The sequence below is a fragment of the Anopheles nili genome, chromosome 2 (genome assembly GCF_943737925.1).
Source record: "Anopheles nili chromosome 2, idAnoNiliSN_F5_01, whole genome shotgun sequence".
NCBI classification, from domain to species: Eukaryota; Metazoa; Arthropoda; class Insecta; order Diptera; family Culicidae; genus Anopheles; species Anopheles nili.
Window position 1 is genome coordinate 44,488,104 of NC_071291.1, and position 12,310 is coordinate 44,500,413.

The 12,310-nt window shown below is 42.9% G+C and overlaps 3 protein-coding genes across 3 annotated transcripts; 1 reads left to right on the forward strand and 2 right to left on the reverse strand.

Annotated features, from left to right (window-relative positions):
- Positions 1-1,803: 1,803 nt before the first annotated feature.
- On the reverse strand, positions 1,804-2,142 carry LOC128721006 (uncharacterized). The gene has a single exon (XM_053814708.1). It carries the CDS (start codon positions 2,140-2,142, stop codon positions 1,804-1,806), a length of 339 nt encoding a protein of 112 aa, XP_053670683.1.
- A 1,197-nt stretch (positions 2,143-3,339) lies between these two features.
- Positions 3,340-4,623, reverse strand: LOC128720043 (structure-specific endonuclease subunit SLX1 homolog). Its single transcript, XM_053813688.1, has 4 exons — positions 4,439-4,623; positions 4,317-4,368; positions 4,058-4,256; positions 3,340-3,983 (listed from the first exon to the last, which is right to left on the reverse strand). The coding sequence occupies exons 1-4, from the start codon at positions 4,621-4,623 to the stop codon at positions 3,340-3,342; spliced, it is 1,080 nt and encodes a 359-aa protein (XP_053669663.1).
- Positions 4,624-6,426: 1,803 nt separating this feature from the next.
- Positions 6,427-9,628, forward strand: LOC128731591 (DDB1- and CUL4-associated factor 12 homolog). Its single transcript, XM_053824722.1, has 3 exons — positions 6,427-7,464; positions 8,338-8,526; positions 8,611-9,628. Exons 1-3 carry the CDS (start codon positions 6,427-6,429, stop codon positions 8,767-8,769), a joined length of 1,386 nt encoding a protein of 461 aa, XP_053680697.1. The 3' UTR covers positions 8,770-9,628.
- Positions 9,629-12,310: the final 2,682 nt, after the last annotated feature.

Genomic DNA, 12,310 nt, shown 5'->3' on the forward strand with positions numbered 1-12,310 from the left:
TTCACGAGCCTCAAGGCATCTCAGGCCAATGGCCGGGCGTTAAGCTTATTATGCTCGTAATCTTAATATGAAACACTGCATAAAAACGCACCTGTGCGTCTCTCAATTACGGCACATTTTTCACCCAATTTTTTTTTTGCTGTTGCAGATCCATCGCTGAAACATAACGGAACTGAACGGCTCCAGAGAGGGAATGGGTTTGAATATCATATTCATCATTTCTCATCGGTGATAATGTTTTCTCCAACTCCGCCCCCTCATTACCACCCAGACGGTATTGTTTATTCAATTATGCTAAGAGACGACACATTTGTTTATGTGACAGCGTTCCGTGCCGTTGCGTGGAAGAGGGAGAGAAAAAAAAGGCTCAATTTATCATCATAACCGTACTTCGCGTAGGACAAATACATCATAAATGGACCTCGTCCCCCGAGGGGGGCTGGAAACTGGCAGGACACAAAAAAACACCGTTCCCTCGGTTGCGATTTGGCCGTTCATTACCATTATTACCCTCACTCGGTGAAACAGTGACCACTTTCACAGCGCCCCGAGCCCAGAGACGCCCTTTTTTTCACGGACTCCCTTTGCCGCAGGTCGCACGTGTTTCCGCGGGACAAACAAAGCGAACAAATAAATCGTCCTCCTCCTGTGTTTCTCGCTTTGTGCCGTGACTTTTCCTTGCCGTGATCCCGTTGCAAGCGGGAAATAGTGTCAAAGTAAATATTGTTTCTCGCACCGGTGCGCTTCCCGCGAACAGACTTGCCGTTCGCAAACGGGTGGACTTTAAATGAAAGTCCACCCTACTGGTGCGCTGCATTCGGCTTCCATCGGGACCTTCTTGTGGACCTTCTCGCAACAGGGCTCGGAATGAGGCCACCGAAAGAAGTAATTGCCACGGCCAGAACCAGCCTGGAGTTGGGTTTTAATTTTGGGACGCTTTAGTGCCGAACCTGCCGCTTTCGAGGTCACTTTTCCCGCGATGGTGGTACCACCGTTCCACCGTTCGCTGATCGGCTCAGCGATCGGTTTTATCCGCATCATTGGATCCGAAAGAGGCGGTGCGGGAAATTATTACAAAAACTAATTGCAGCAAAAAGCCCGGTGGCGAGCGCGCACGCGTACGGCCAAATAATGGGTTGGCGTAATTATTTGTATTTGAATTTTTACTCTCGTTCGGAGTTGGGAGGAAAATCATCCGTGGTACAATAGACGAATGGTATGCCCCACGGGCCGGTTTTATCGAGCCAACGGCCACCGGAACGGAAACTGGCACAATAGACGGCACTTGGCGCGCAGAAACAGCATGTGCCAAACAACGGCAGCTCAACTCGCGATGGCGCATCGTGGCGCCGGCGTTCTCCCGGGGGGCTAATAAGCTCCAAAAGAAATAAAAAAAAGCCGCCTCATCGCGACCACAGAAGCCACTTTCTTTTGCGTCAAATACCGTTTCATCGGCAGAAGGAAAAAAACACCGTCGAAGGAGCCGATGACGCGTAAACAATGATCGACCGGTTTCGGTCGGGCAAAGTAGGCGTGAAATCGAGCAACGGTTTTGGGGCTGGGCCGCACTGATCGTGGTGGGTTTTCACCACGTTTGTTGTGTTTTAAGTGAGGCGTATAATTGTGTCATATGCGTCTAGGAAATCTCCTGACTCCTTGGCAGGTGCATTAAACAACCGAGAAGCGAGGTCGTCTGACTCCGGCAGAGCCGTTGAAATTAGGTCTCGAATGTGACTCGCCGAGATGAGTCATAGGTCAGCCGGTTTGGAGGATTAAAGCCACTACAGGCACTAGAAACTTACCTCACAGACCGAAGCTAAAATCCTCGCCACTCTCGTCACTGAGCACGTCGAAAAAGTCGGAACTATCGTCGACGGCGTTTGGCGGTACGAAGGCACCTCCGAACACGTTGTCCAGCCGCTCCTCGACGCCCATCTGCGTTGCGATGCCGTAGATCAACCGCATCAGCACCAACCGGACAAAATTGGGTGTGTTCGTCTCCCGGGACTCGTAGTACAGCTGTTTGAGCGTTTTCCGTGAAGGTCCCCTTCGCCGGTGTGGAAAACGACGCCGTGCATCGCAAATGCTGGCTACGGCCAGCAGCACGATCAGCCCAACCACCAGCATTTGGCGAGAATTCATGCTGAATTGATCGTCTTTCCGTTGATTCTGGATTTCGCAATCGCACCTTGTACTCCGCGAACTGGAGGTCACTTTAAACGTGGTCACTTCAAGGCACCGAGCTGTCAACAAATCACAACAGTGAGCGCACTAGTTGGTCACAACAGTGAGCTTAGAAGGAACGACGTTGGTCAACCTGAGTCAATGCGATACTGCGGACCGAACGATGTGATCACTGTGGATGTCGGAAACGGAATGATTTGATCATGCTTCGTCGACTTTCCACCAAAGACCATGTGGTAAAGCTTTTAAAATCTCAACTACGCTCCCCTCTCAATCTCTCGCGCATTCTCTCTTTCATTCTCTCTGTTGTGCTTTCTTTCTTAGGGTTTGGTTTTCCACTCGTCTTTTCTTTCAATGCAGTTCTTCACATTCCACATGGCACGAGAAATAGAATCAACTTACCTTTTGGCTTCCGGACAGAACGGAATCCAATGACCAACGGTAATCGTTTTGAAAGAATTTACTAAAACATTCCAGCATAGATGTTCTAAGTAGATCTAGTTATTTTTTCATCCGTTCGAAATCATCCGATTGCAGAGTTAAACGTATTTAGTTTAATTTTTCCATTTTCTATATTTGAACTCTTGCAAAAAAAAGTTTGATAGTACAAAATAATATAACTTAATAATTGAACAATTATATATTTGAACACTAGTGCCATACATTGAAATATTGTAGGATTAAGGTAAAGCTTCATGAAAGCATTAAATTTCCGTCTAATAAACAGAAGAACTTAGGAAACAAAATTTTATTTTTCCAAGGCTTATTTTCTATTTTGTTGAATATTGGGATTATATTTAAAAAAAATGATCATAATATAGAAATTACGGCTTTGCGATCTTGGCCTCCAGCAGAAGACATTCGAACTGTTTGTGGCCAAGGGGCTGTAACCAATTAATCCCTGCCCTTAAAGTGGACAAATAACATAAAATCATAGCAGGAATGATAAATAATTATATTACATTATTTAAGAAAAAATAATGGCAATATGGTCTCATAATGTTTGTATAGGTCGATCAGTCTCTTATCCTTATTGAATTATAAAAGTTTCGGAAAAAGAAATACTAATCATCTAACTATATTCTTATGATGATTCTTATGGCTCTTTACATTTATTGCTTCTTAACACGAGTAGATACATCGTAGTGTAACATTTCATTCCTCTTCATCCGACACCTCGTTCACTTCAAATGGATCGACGTTGTCTAAATCATCCACTAAGTCAGTACATCCGTTCGCTTTACGAATTATATCACCCCACAAGAAATGTGTCTCACAGATGGGACAGTCTCCTTCGACGGGAACGTACTGACCTGGTTCTAAAAGCAAAGCCGCCAAACACTCGGGATGGCAGAGCAAACGGCAGCGTGGTTGCAAGCACCGCAAAATTAAAAGACCCCTCGTTTCAAATTCCAGTTCATCCAGCAGCTGCCGACAAAGTGTACAACTCTTTACCGACGTTTGCGACGCTTCTTCGACAACATCGTTGTCGCTTTCTGAGTCGGAACTAATCACAAGATCCCCCTCACTTACTGGTCCAGTCGTAATAGGTTGGCTTGTTCGCATTGCATCATCATCTTGGACATCATCACCGAATTTCTGATTACCCATGACAAGTAGATCGTACTCGTCGAAATCGTAATTGATGACGATTTTACCTTTCTTCGATGGATTCGATTCGGTTCCCTTGGTTTTTGGCGGCCGTGCTTTTTTCACCCCAGAGGATTCGGTCTTCTTTTTTCGGTTCACCTTTTTGATACGTCCAAAACATATAGGCATGTGTAACGGCGGTATCTTCCCTGGCTAACCCCAAGAAATGAAATTCTACATCAATAGATATTACAAATGCAGAACCACACTGAAATTCTCACACCTACCTCAAACTCACGATGGTATTCATCCACAAGCCAACGAATAGTGAGAGGCAGACGATTCCATGGTCCAATTCTCAGCATTTCCGAAAGTATGCGAAAGTTGTATTCAAAGTAAGACTCTGTGCGCAGTTTTTTCTGTATTTCAGGAATCTGTTTAAGTCTCCGGGAAACTCTAGGTTGTTGCCAGGCCCATTCAAACTAAGAATAGAACCATAAATGTGACTCAATCCTAACATTGTAATTTGTTTCTTTACATACGCGCAGCGCTGATATGTTGTTCGGAAATCCATGAATGATCATGACCATTATCCTTAAAAAGCACCAAACAATTAGGTAGGTATTAGTTACCGTATGATTCGAGAAAAATACTAGAACTGTACCATGGTCCTCGATTTGAAGTTTTCCTAGCACCGCCAGCATCCTGACCGCGGTTGTGTTGTTTTATTCTGCGATTGGGATCTACGGTATAACCAACATAAGTCCGTCCGGCAAAGCTGGGGATCGCACTTTTACTCACCAACAAATAAACACCGTAAAAATCTTCTATTTCTTCTATGCGGTTCATGACCAAAAGCTGATATTGCTTTTTATTTCATATTGTTTTAATTCGGTGATTGTTTTACATATTTTTGTTAAGCTAGATTGTGAGATTTTAGTGGCGTGCCGCAAACAAATCCAATCTCTTGAGCTTTTATTTGATAATTATTAGGCACAAATCATCCAATTTATCTACATTCAATTAAACTTGCCTTGCTTTCATATATATAAAAATATCGCAAATAGCAGTTAACAATGTTTATATTTGTTAATTTTTAATTAGTTTGATACACTATCCTCATTAACGAAACGATTAATGCGACTATACGATAAAACATTCAATTGACACTTAAGCATTAACATTCTAGAACGATTTAGAAGAATGAATAATAATAAAATATCACATCGGAAACACGCCACTAAACAAAACTATACTGACTGGAAATATTCGCGCGCACATACATGTTTGACATAGAAAAAGTCAAACTAATTAACGTTTTTAAACCGATTAGTCAGTGGCAAGTGCTACCGTTGGAATGAAATTAAATTACCATGTCGAGTAAACATAAAACTGTGAAATGATTTGCGCTGCATCTATTAGATCAAACAAAATGCTGCTGATATAGCAAACGTGTTTTGTATAGTGTTAGGAGCTCACATAAAAAAATAGATATAAAAAGATATAATAATAAGAAGATCATATCAGATATAATTTAACTTGCTTTTTGAAAAATATCTTTAACATGTTTTCAGATAGAAATAAAGTATGGCTTTCAATTAACATGCAATCATTATATTCAAAACATTGTTTATTGTTTTGCTTCGCCGTTTATGATACATTCCCGTGTGTCTACATTCCTAGGCTCATGGGTTCAAAGCGTATTTGCGATGCACAGTGGTTGATGAACTGAAGCAATGTATGAATCATTGTGTTTATATCATTTTTATTAGATTTGCACACACGCTACCTCATGCAGAAGTATCGTACATTTAGTGGAATTTTTTATCGAGCATTTTACCAGGATCTTTATTGCTCAGTCAGCTTTTAAGAAAAAAAATTGGAACTCATTATGGTGCATGCGTACGTCTGGGTATAACGTGTTTGAAGCGATCCCTTTTAACAGATAGGAAAGTAGTTCTGTTTCAAAACACAATTCTGTTGCACAATTTTAATAATCAAAAATAAATTAAAAAAAAATACATTTGTTTGTATTTTGTTTGTATAAAACAGTGTTCCGTAATGTCCAACTGCTTTCAGATCCTCCATTCACCCGGCCCAGTGTGTGGCTTGTGTCAGACGATGCGAGGTGAAAACAAACATCTTGCTACAGAGCCACCCTGTGCCGACGATTGTCAATCGACATTGTACAGAATTTTTCTTTATTAAAAAACTGCATAAACGGTAGCTGGGTTATTGCCTACTTTTTCGAAATTTCTCAACGTAATAACTGCTTTTTTTGACTGGTGTGTATGGTACATAAAGTAAAGATGTTGAACTCGTGCGCACTTTATATTTAAAACACTCGTTTACGTGTATGAAGGTGGTCTGCAATTGCGTATGCCTCTGCTCCGTCTCCCCGCAAACCACCACCCAAGAACGCTCTTGCTTCCTTGTGCATAGGTGGCAAAGGGCCGCCCCCCATCCGTGGAACCATCGATCTGAGTGCACAACGGAGGAAAATATATGAATGAAGAAGTTCCACTTAAAAGATTCGCTCGAATGCACTGATCCTGCCTGTACCGACAGGGAACTGCGGGACTGACGACGGGCAGGTTTGCAACAAGCCCATCGATTATCACGGCACCCTCGTTTGACAACTTCATCGCCAAGATGTCGAAAACACTGAAACGCCCAGTGGTTGGAGAGCGTCCCAACTGCTACATTCCCGGTCGCTTGGATGATCGACGCAATAGAAATCGAACGCTGCGCCAGGAACGACGGAGAAAGCCGGAAAAGCCTGACGACTTCGTGACGTACGAGGACAGTGACAGCGAAGAGGAAACGCCGAGCCAACAGCACCAGGTCCTTAGCACATCGTACAACTTTGTAGACTACATAAGAAGCAGAGAGTCAGACTTACGCGAGGAACGGACGATGGATTCGGCCTACGCCAGCCGGCACATCCTGACGCACGATATGTTCCGCGAAACGCCGATCGCACTGGGCAATATCAACAAAGTGTTCTGCTCGCAGTGGCTCAGCAACCGGCAGGTGGTATTTGGCACCAAATGCAATAAGCTCATGGTGTACGACGTTAACATGCGACGGGTGGACGCGATTCCTACGCTACCGCACAACCACGGTGCTAGTCCCGACACGCAGTCCGGCATACACGCGTGTCAGATCAACCCCAGCCATAGTGTGCTAGCGACCGGGGCACGCCATTCGGCCGACATTGCGCTCTACCGCCTGCCGACGCTGGATCCGTTGTGCATCGGCGAAAACGCACACCGGGACTGGGTGTTCGACATGTGCTGGCTGGACGATCAGTTCCTGGTGTCGGGATCGCGCGATACCAGACTCGCGCTCTGGCGCGTGAACGAGGACCTCATGGAGTTCCCGGTGGTGAAGGATGGCGACGAGGAGCAGGACGTGCCAACGTACGCTCACATTTCACCCGTCGCCGTGAAGGAGTGTCGCGGTGCGCAAAAAATTCGAGCAATTTGCTTCAACAAGGAGTACCGCGAGCTGGCGTTACTTTCGCTCAACGGCTACATGCATCTGTTCAATGCGGAAACGTTCTCGCAGAAGCTTTCGCGCAAGCTACCAAACTGTCAGGAGAACGTATGTATCGCTTGCCAACCGAACGGTTTGTACGCGGTGGGTTGTCGATCGTACACGTTGCTGCTCGATCCGAGGACATTACAGGTGAGCATACGATCACTACGGTGCAACTATAGGCCTGGACGCACGGTTTTGAGGCGTCTGAGCTTTTAGTCTCTAATTTTAATTAATTCTATCGTGCTTCAGCTTTCATTGATCTTGCGATTAAGTGCGAGAGAAGTTTTTTTTCTCAACAAAGAAAGTCCACTATTTTCGCTGTCGTAAGGATGTTTTGCGGGCAACAGTGTTAGAAAAGCATTAGTAGCGAATGAAAAAAAATGATTCAACAGTAGTTCGTTTTGATGCTAGCAATATGTGCGCTTATCGTTGGTTCATTAGGGTACGTGGTAATGCTGGCGTTTCCCCTAAAATTATTGAGAAAGCACCATCGACCTGTTTTTTTTTGCGTAAAGCCTGACTCAACTTCTATTTGCAGAATTCTTGGAAAGAATTCATGCCGCGTTGTTTACGCGACAAGCTGCCTCGCATGATGTTGCAAGTGCGCTTAACAATCGATCTTGTTTTTGAACATATTCCTCATACCCTCTCGAGCAGTGTGCTTTAAATTTGTGCCAGAGATAAATAGCTCACAAGTGTTTACCAATTCTCTTAGTTGTCGAATTTGGATGGAAGTCCAAGCAGAACGGTCATGGAAGCATTTTGGCAAGATGAAACTACTATTAATATGTAAAATTCTTCTTGTTTGCTGTCAAGGAGTGGCACATTTATAATCAGAACAACAAGTATCATATCATACTTTGTGATACAGTTGGCGTTTATAGAGTTTTAGAGTAGAATAGAATAGAATTTAAAAAAATTAGGAATGTTCCGGTTAGGGTGAGAACCTCCACAAACTGATGGCTAAAACCAACCTGACGATATTAATGACAATTTTTTCGTTCTTTTTCCCTCCCCCAGGCTGTAAAGAAAATCGCATCTCGCTACAGCGGTTGTGGGATCCGGTCAGCGAGCTTCCAGGGGAACATTCTTACCATCGGTACCGGCATGGGAATGCTAATGTTCTTCGACATTCGAGCCGGCAAGTATCTGGAGTCGTGCATCAATTCATCCCGAACGGTGGTTCTGAAAGCAAGTCGGGGCTATGTGGTAAGTCCCACTCTCTTTTCATACATCATACTCACACACACTAAGTGAACTAATTAAATCATTTGTGCAATCACCTTCTTTTAGGCGCAGTTTCCGGACGAAGAAATGGATGGCTACCAGCAAACGAAGTACGCGCCTGCAATTTATACGCACTGTTACGACAGTAGCGGAACAAGACTTTTCACCGCTGGCGGACCGTTACCGGCTACGCTGATAGGCAACTATGCCGGGATCTGGCAATAATGATAGCTCTAAATTGCGCTCGTAACACCGTCTTCTTGCATGGAAGCACGTTTGGGCCTGGCGTCGGAGACGATACGACACTGCAACGTGCGTGCTCCTCCAAGCAAAAAAAAGAAAAGAAAAGAAAAACGATCCTTTTCAGCTCACGTCGCGCTGTGGACACTCCTAGTGCATTGTGGGTGATGTATTTTTGAAACTATTATTGTTTTTGAAATTATGTCCATGAATATAATTTATACATTGGTAACTGCGTAACTGATCATTTTGCCCGTTGTGGTAGATAGACATCGCTGTGGCACTTAATCAACGGGGATCAGTCCCGCTCGCAGGAAGTGCAGTTGTACAGCGTTTCGCTTAGGCTAAGGCATAAAGCAGCGAGAAGTGAATCTTTCGTAACAAAAAGCTATTAAACACTCACAAACACACACACACACACACACACACTAGACAATTATAAATAAGCGATTTAATAAAAAGGTATGATTTTTTCCAAAAGTTTAGAACGCGCCTCGAAATGAAGATGGATGGCAATGGATGACAATGTGAATGTCCTGGCAGGAATAAAAAAAAATAAGTGCATACCGATCGGTTGCGATGCAGTAGTAGGACCGTGCGTTAGATTTTGTAACTCGTCTTGCGTTTTTAAGTGACTTTATACCATCGATTATCAATAGGATTTTGTTTTAGCGTTCCGTCGAATGCACTCTAAAGGTTGTCGATTTTAGCTAAACAGTATGGCTTTCGACGCCCTTTTTGTGATCGTGCTGTACAATATGTTTTCCAATAAATTCTTTCTGAACTTTTCTTTTTTTCATCAACGGCACGTTAAATTAGCTCTTCGTAAGAAGCTGAATTGGCATGGTATATTGCCACGATATGTAAGGAAGGCAAGAAATTAGGCTGGTATGATTTAGTTTCTCGTAACGCTGTTTTTTTACATACTGTCAATGCATAATAAACACAGTTTATATTTTACTTATAGTTTATCCGAGGCATATAAGTAAACTGCATAAAGTCGTGCGTGTCATAACGATTCAATTTCGAAAGAAACTCCCAATCGGAACGTGTGGAATTCGCTAGAAAGAGGAAATCCTTTTTCAGTTCTTCGATTGCTATTGAAAAATCAATTGAATATTTTAGCAAAACTTAACAGCTAACACAAAACAAATAGGCAACACATCTTCTACCATATGAAAGGGACGACGTCTGTTGTTTGCCTTTGAGATGCATTTTTGCAGCTCTGCGAATTAAATGCGTAATAACATACCGTGCATGGCCTACTTGTGTCGTACATTCACTGACAAAGGACAATGACCGATGCCAAGTGCAATGAACTGCCTTTTGGTGTATTTATCTATTAGGCTGGTGCATTTTAGTAACAATATAATAATTTTTACCAAAAACGTCGCATGTAAGTTCTTTTTTTTTCGACGAATTTCTTTCAGAGTGTCACTGATGCAATCGATGCAAGGCACAAGTACATGTTTATTCACCATTTCAGTTGTTTATTCTTTATCTTTCAGCATCAGGGATAGTGAAATACGTTTTGCAACAGTTCACTCATTGTTTGTTTGTTTTTTAAGTTATCTCCTCCCACATCATCCCGCGTCACCTTAAACTGCCTAACAAAAAAGATCCATTATCAATGCATCCGAAAATAAAATTAATAATATTAATAATAATAATAATAATAATAGTTTTAATAATAGCAATAATAATATAGTTCAATATATATATAATATGCATCTGAAGCACATGCATTTCTAATATTCCACAATGCCGTAGCCCCTTCCTCACATCACGGGTTTTCGTACGGGAAACGAAAACAGATTAGTTGTTCTCCAGCTATGTTTCACGCCTATCTAAAACACAATATCCACACATACACATTTATACCTCCACAATACATCATCTCATCGCTACATTACTCTTGCTCTCTTTCTCTCCATCTAATATACTTATATATTAATCAGGGAAAAGGGGGGAAATAGGGCTACCGTACTAAAGTATCGCTAAATTACACGATATCATGCGGCTCTTACGTATGATTTTCCTTTTTTTCTTTTGTTTTTGCACAATGAAACGAATCAATACCAAAAAAAGAAAACATTTGTGCGGAAGTGCGGAACACATTAGAGGTTTTTTTTTCTTTTTTTCGATTTTTGGGGTCAACCGGCGCCGGAGTTAAAGCAGACCAGTGCACTAGACACGAAAGCTGTTTCTTCTCGCATACACTCAAACAAGGTACAAACAAGGGAAATATGCACGAAGAAGCAAAGACAAGACCTGAGTCATGTCGCTTCAGCGTCGTTTTACACACCTCACCACCTACACATGTTTTCCGTAACCTAAAGAGCCTGAATGAACCGCGAGCTTGATCTAATACTTCGTACTTTCGGCTTCAAATAGACCCTTCGATTAAGCCGTTGCGTGCGTTCGAGATTCCGGAAGGATCATCATCACTCGGGGGGAGGTGGCACGTAGTATGTGCCGAATACTAATAAATTCATTTGCCCCACGGCATTTTCCTTTTCATCACATACGCTTTTACTTATGACAGAGCAAAAAGAGACGCTGGTTTTGTCTAGGAGGATGTCGTCTTAACGCGCCTGCCAATGGTGGGATGTTCTCTTGTCATAATGATTGCTTCCGCCACGCAAGCAGAGCTGATTATCGTGAAGTTCTGAGCGCCGGTACGACTTCCGGCCTGGTGTCAGTGAAAGGCTACATCTTTTATCTTACTGTTGTCAGGGAGTGTTTTGCGGGAGGTTTTGGGATCCGCTCAACGTCTTCGAGCGTCGATCCGTGCCTGGCCTTTTTTCTCACTTGTACAAACGGCCGGCTGTCATGATGGGTTCGAGTCCCATGAACAGACGGCCTTCGGCACAGGCTGTCTCTCTCCCTCTTAAAATCTACTCGCCTTCCGATGCAAATGTTGCATCTCGAGTGCGAATTTTTTTTGTTTCTAGTCGGTAAATGTATTATGTGCATAAGTTATTTTGGTGCTGCTTTATCTTCTACGCGACCTTACGCGCCTATCCGCTCGAACTAGTTTATGTCAATATTTAAGAAGTGTCCTTACAAAAACGAAAAGAAAAGAACAACGCACGCTTGCTTGCCCGCTTCTTTGCACAATATTGGTGTAGAGTCTTATCATAAATTCGAATTATTTCATTCTCCATCTGTAGATAGGATGTGATTTTCAAAAAAGAAAAAAAATACGGAAAAGAAAAGTAACAGACAACACATTTGCTGCTCGTTTCCTCATTCCCTTCTAAATGACGCCCTTTTTCGCTAGGAATGCAGTTTCGTTCGAAAGTAATAATGATAAAGCAAACAAAAAAAAACCACCACAAAAGCCACTGTGTATGAGATTACAAAAAGGCGTGCATGCACGGGAAATGCGTGCAAGCTCGGTTCGCCACTGTCCTCGCCAGATGTAGGCTCGAAAATTCGATTTTAGGCTCCCGTGATGTATCGCTGTTTGCACAAATATCGTAGGACTGTTGTGTTGATTGGGTAGCGCTACTAGTAAAACCGT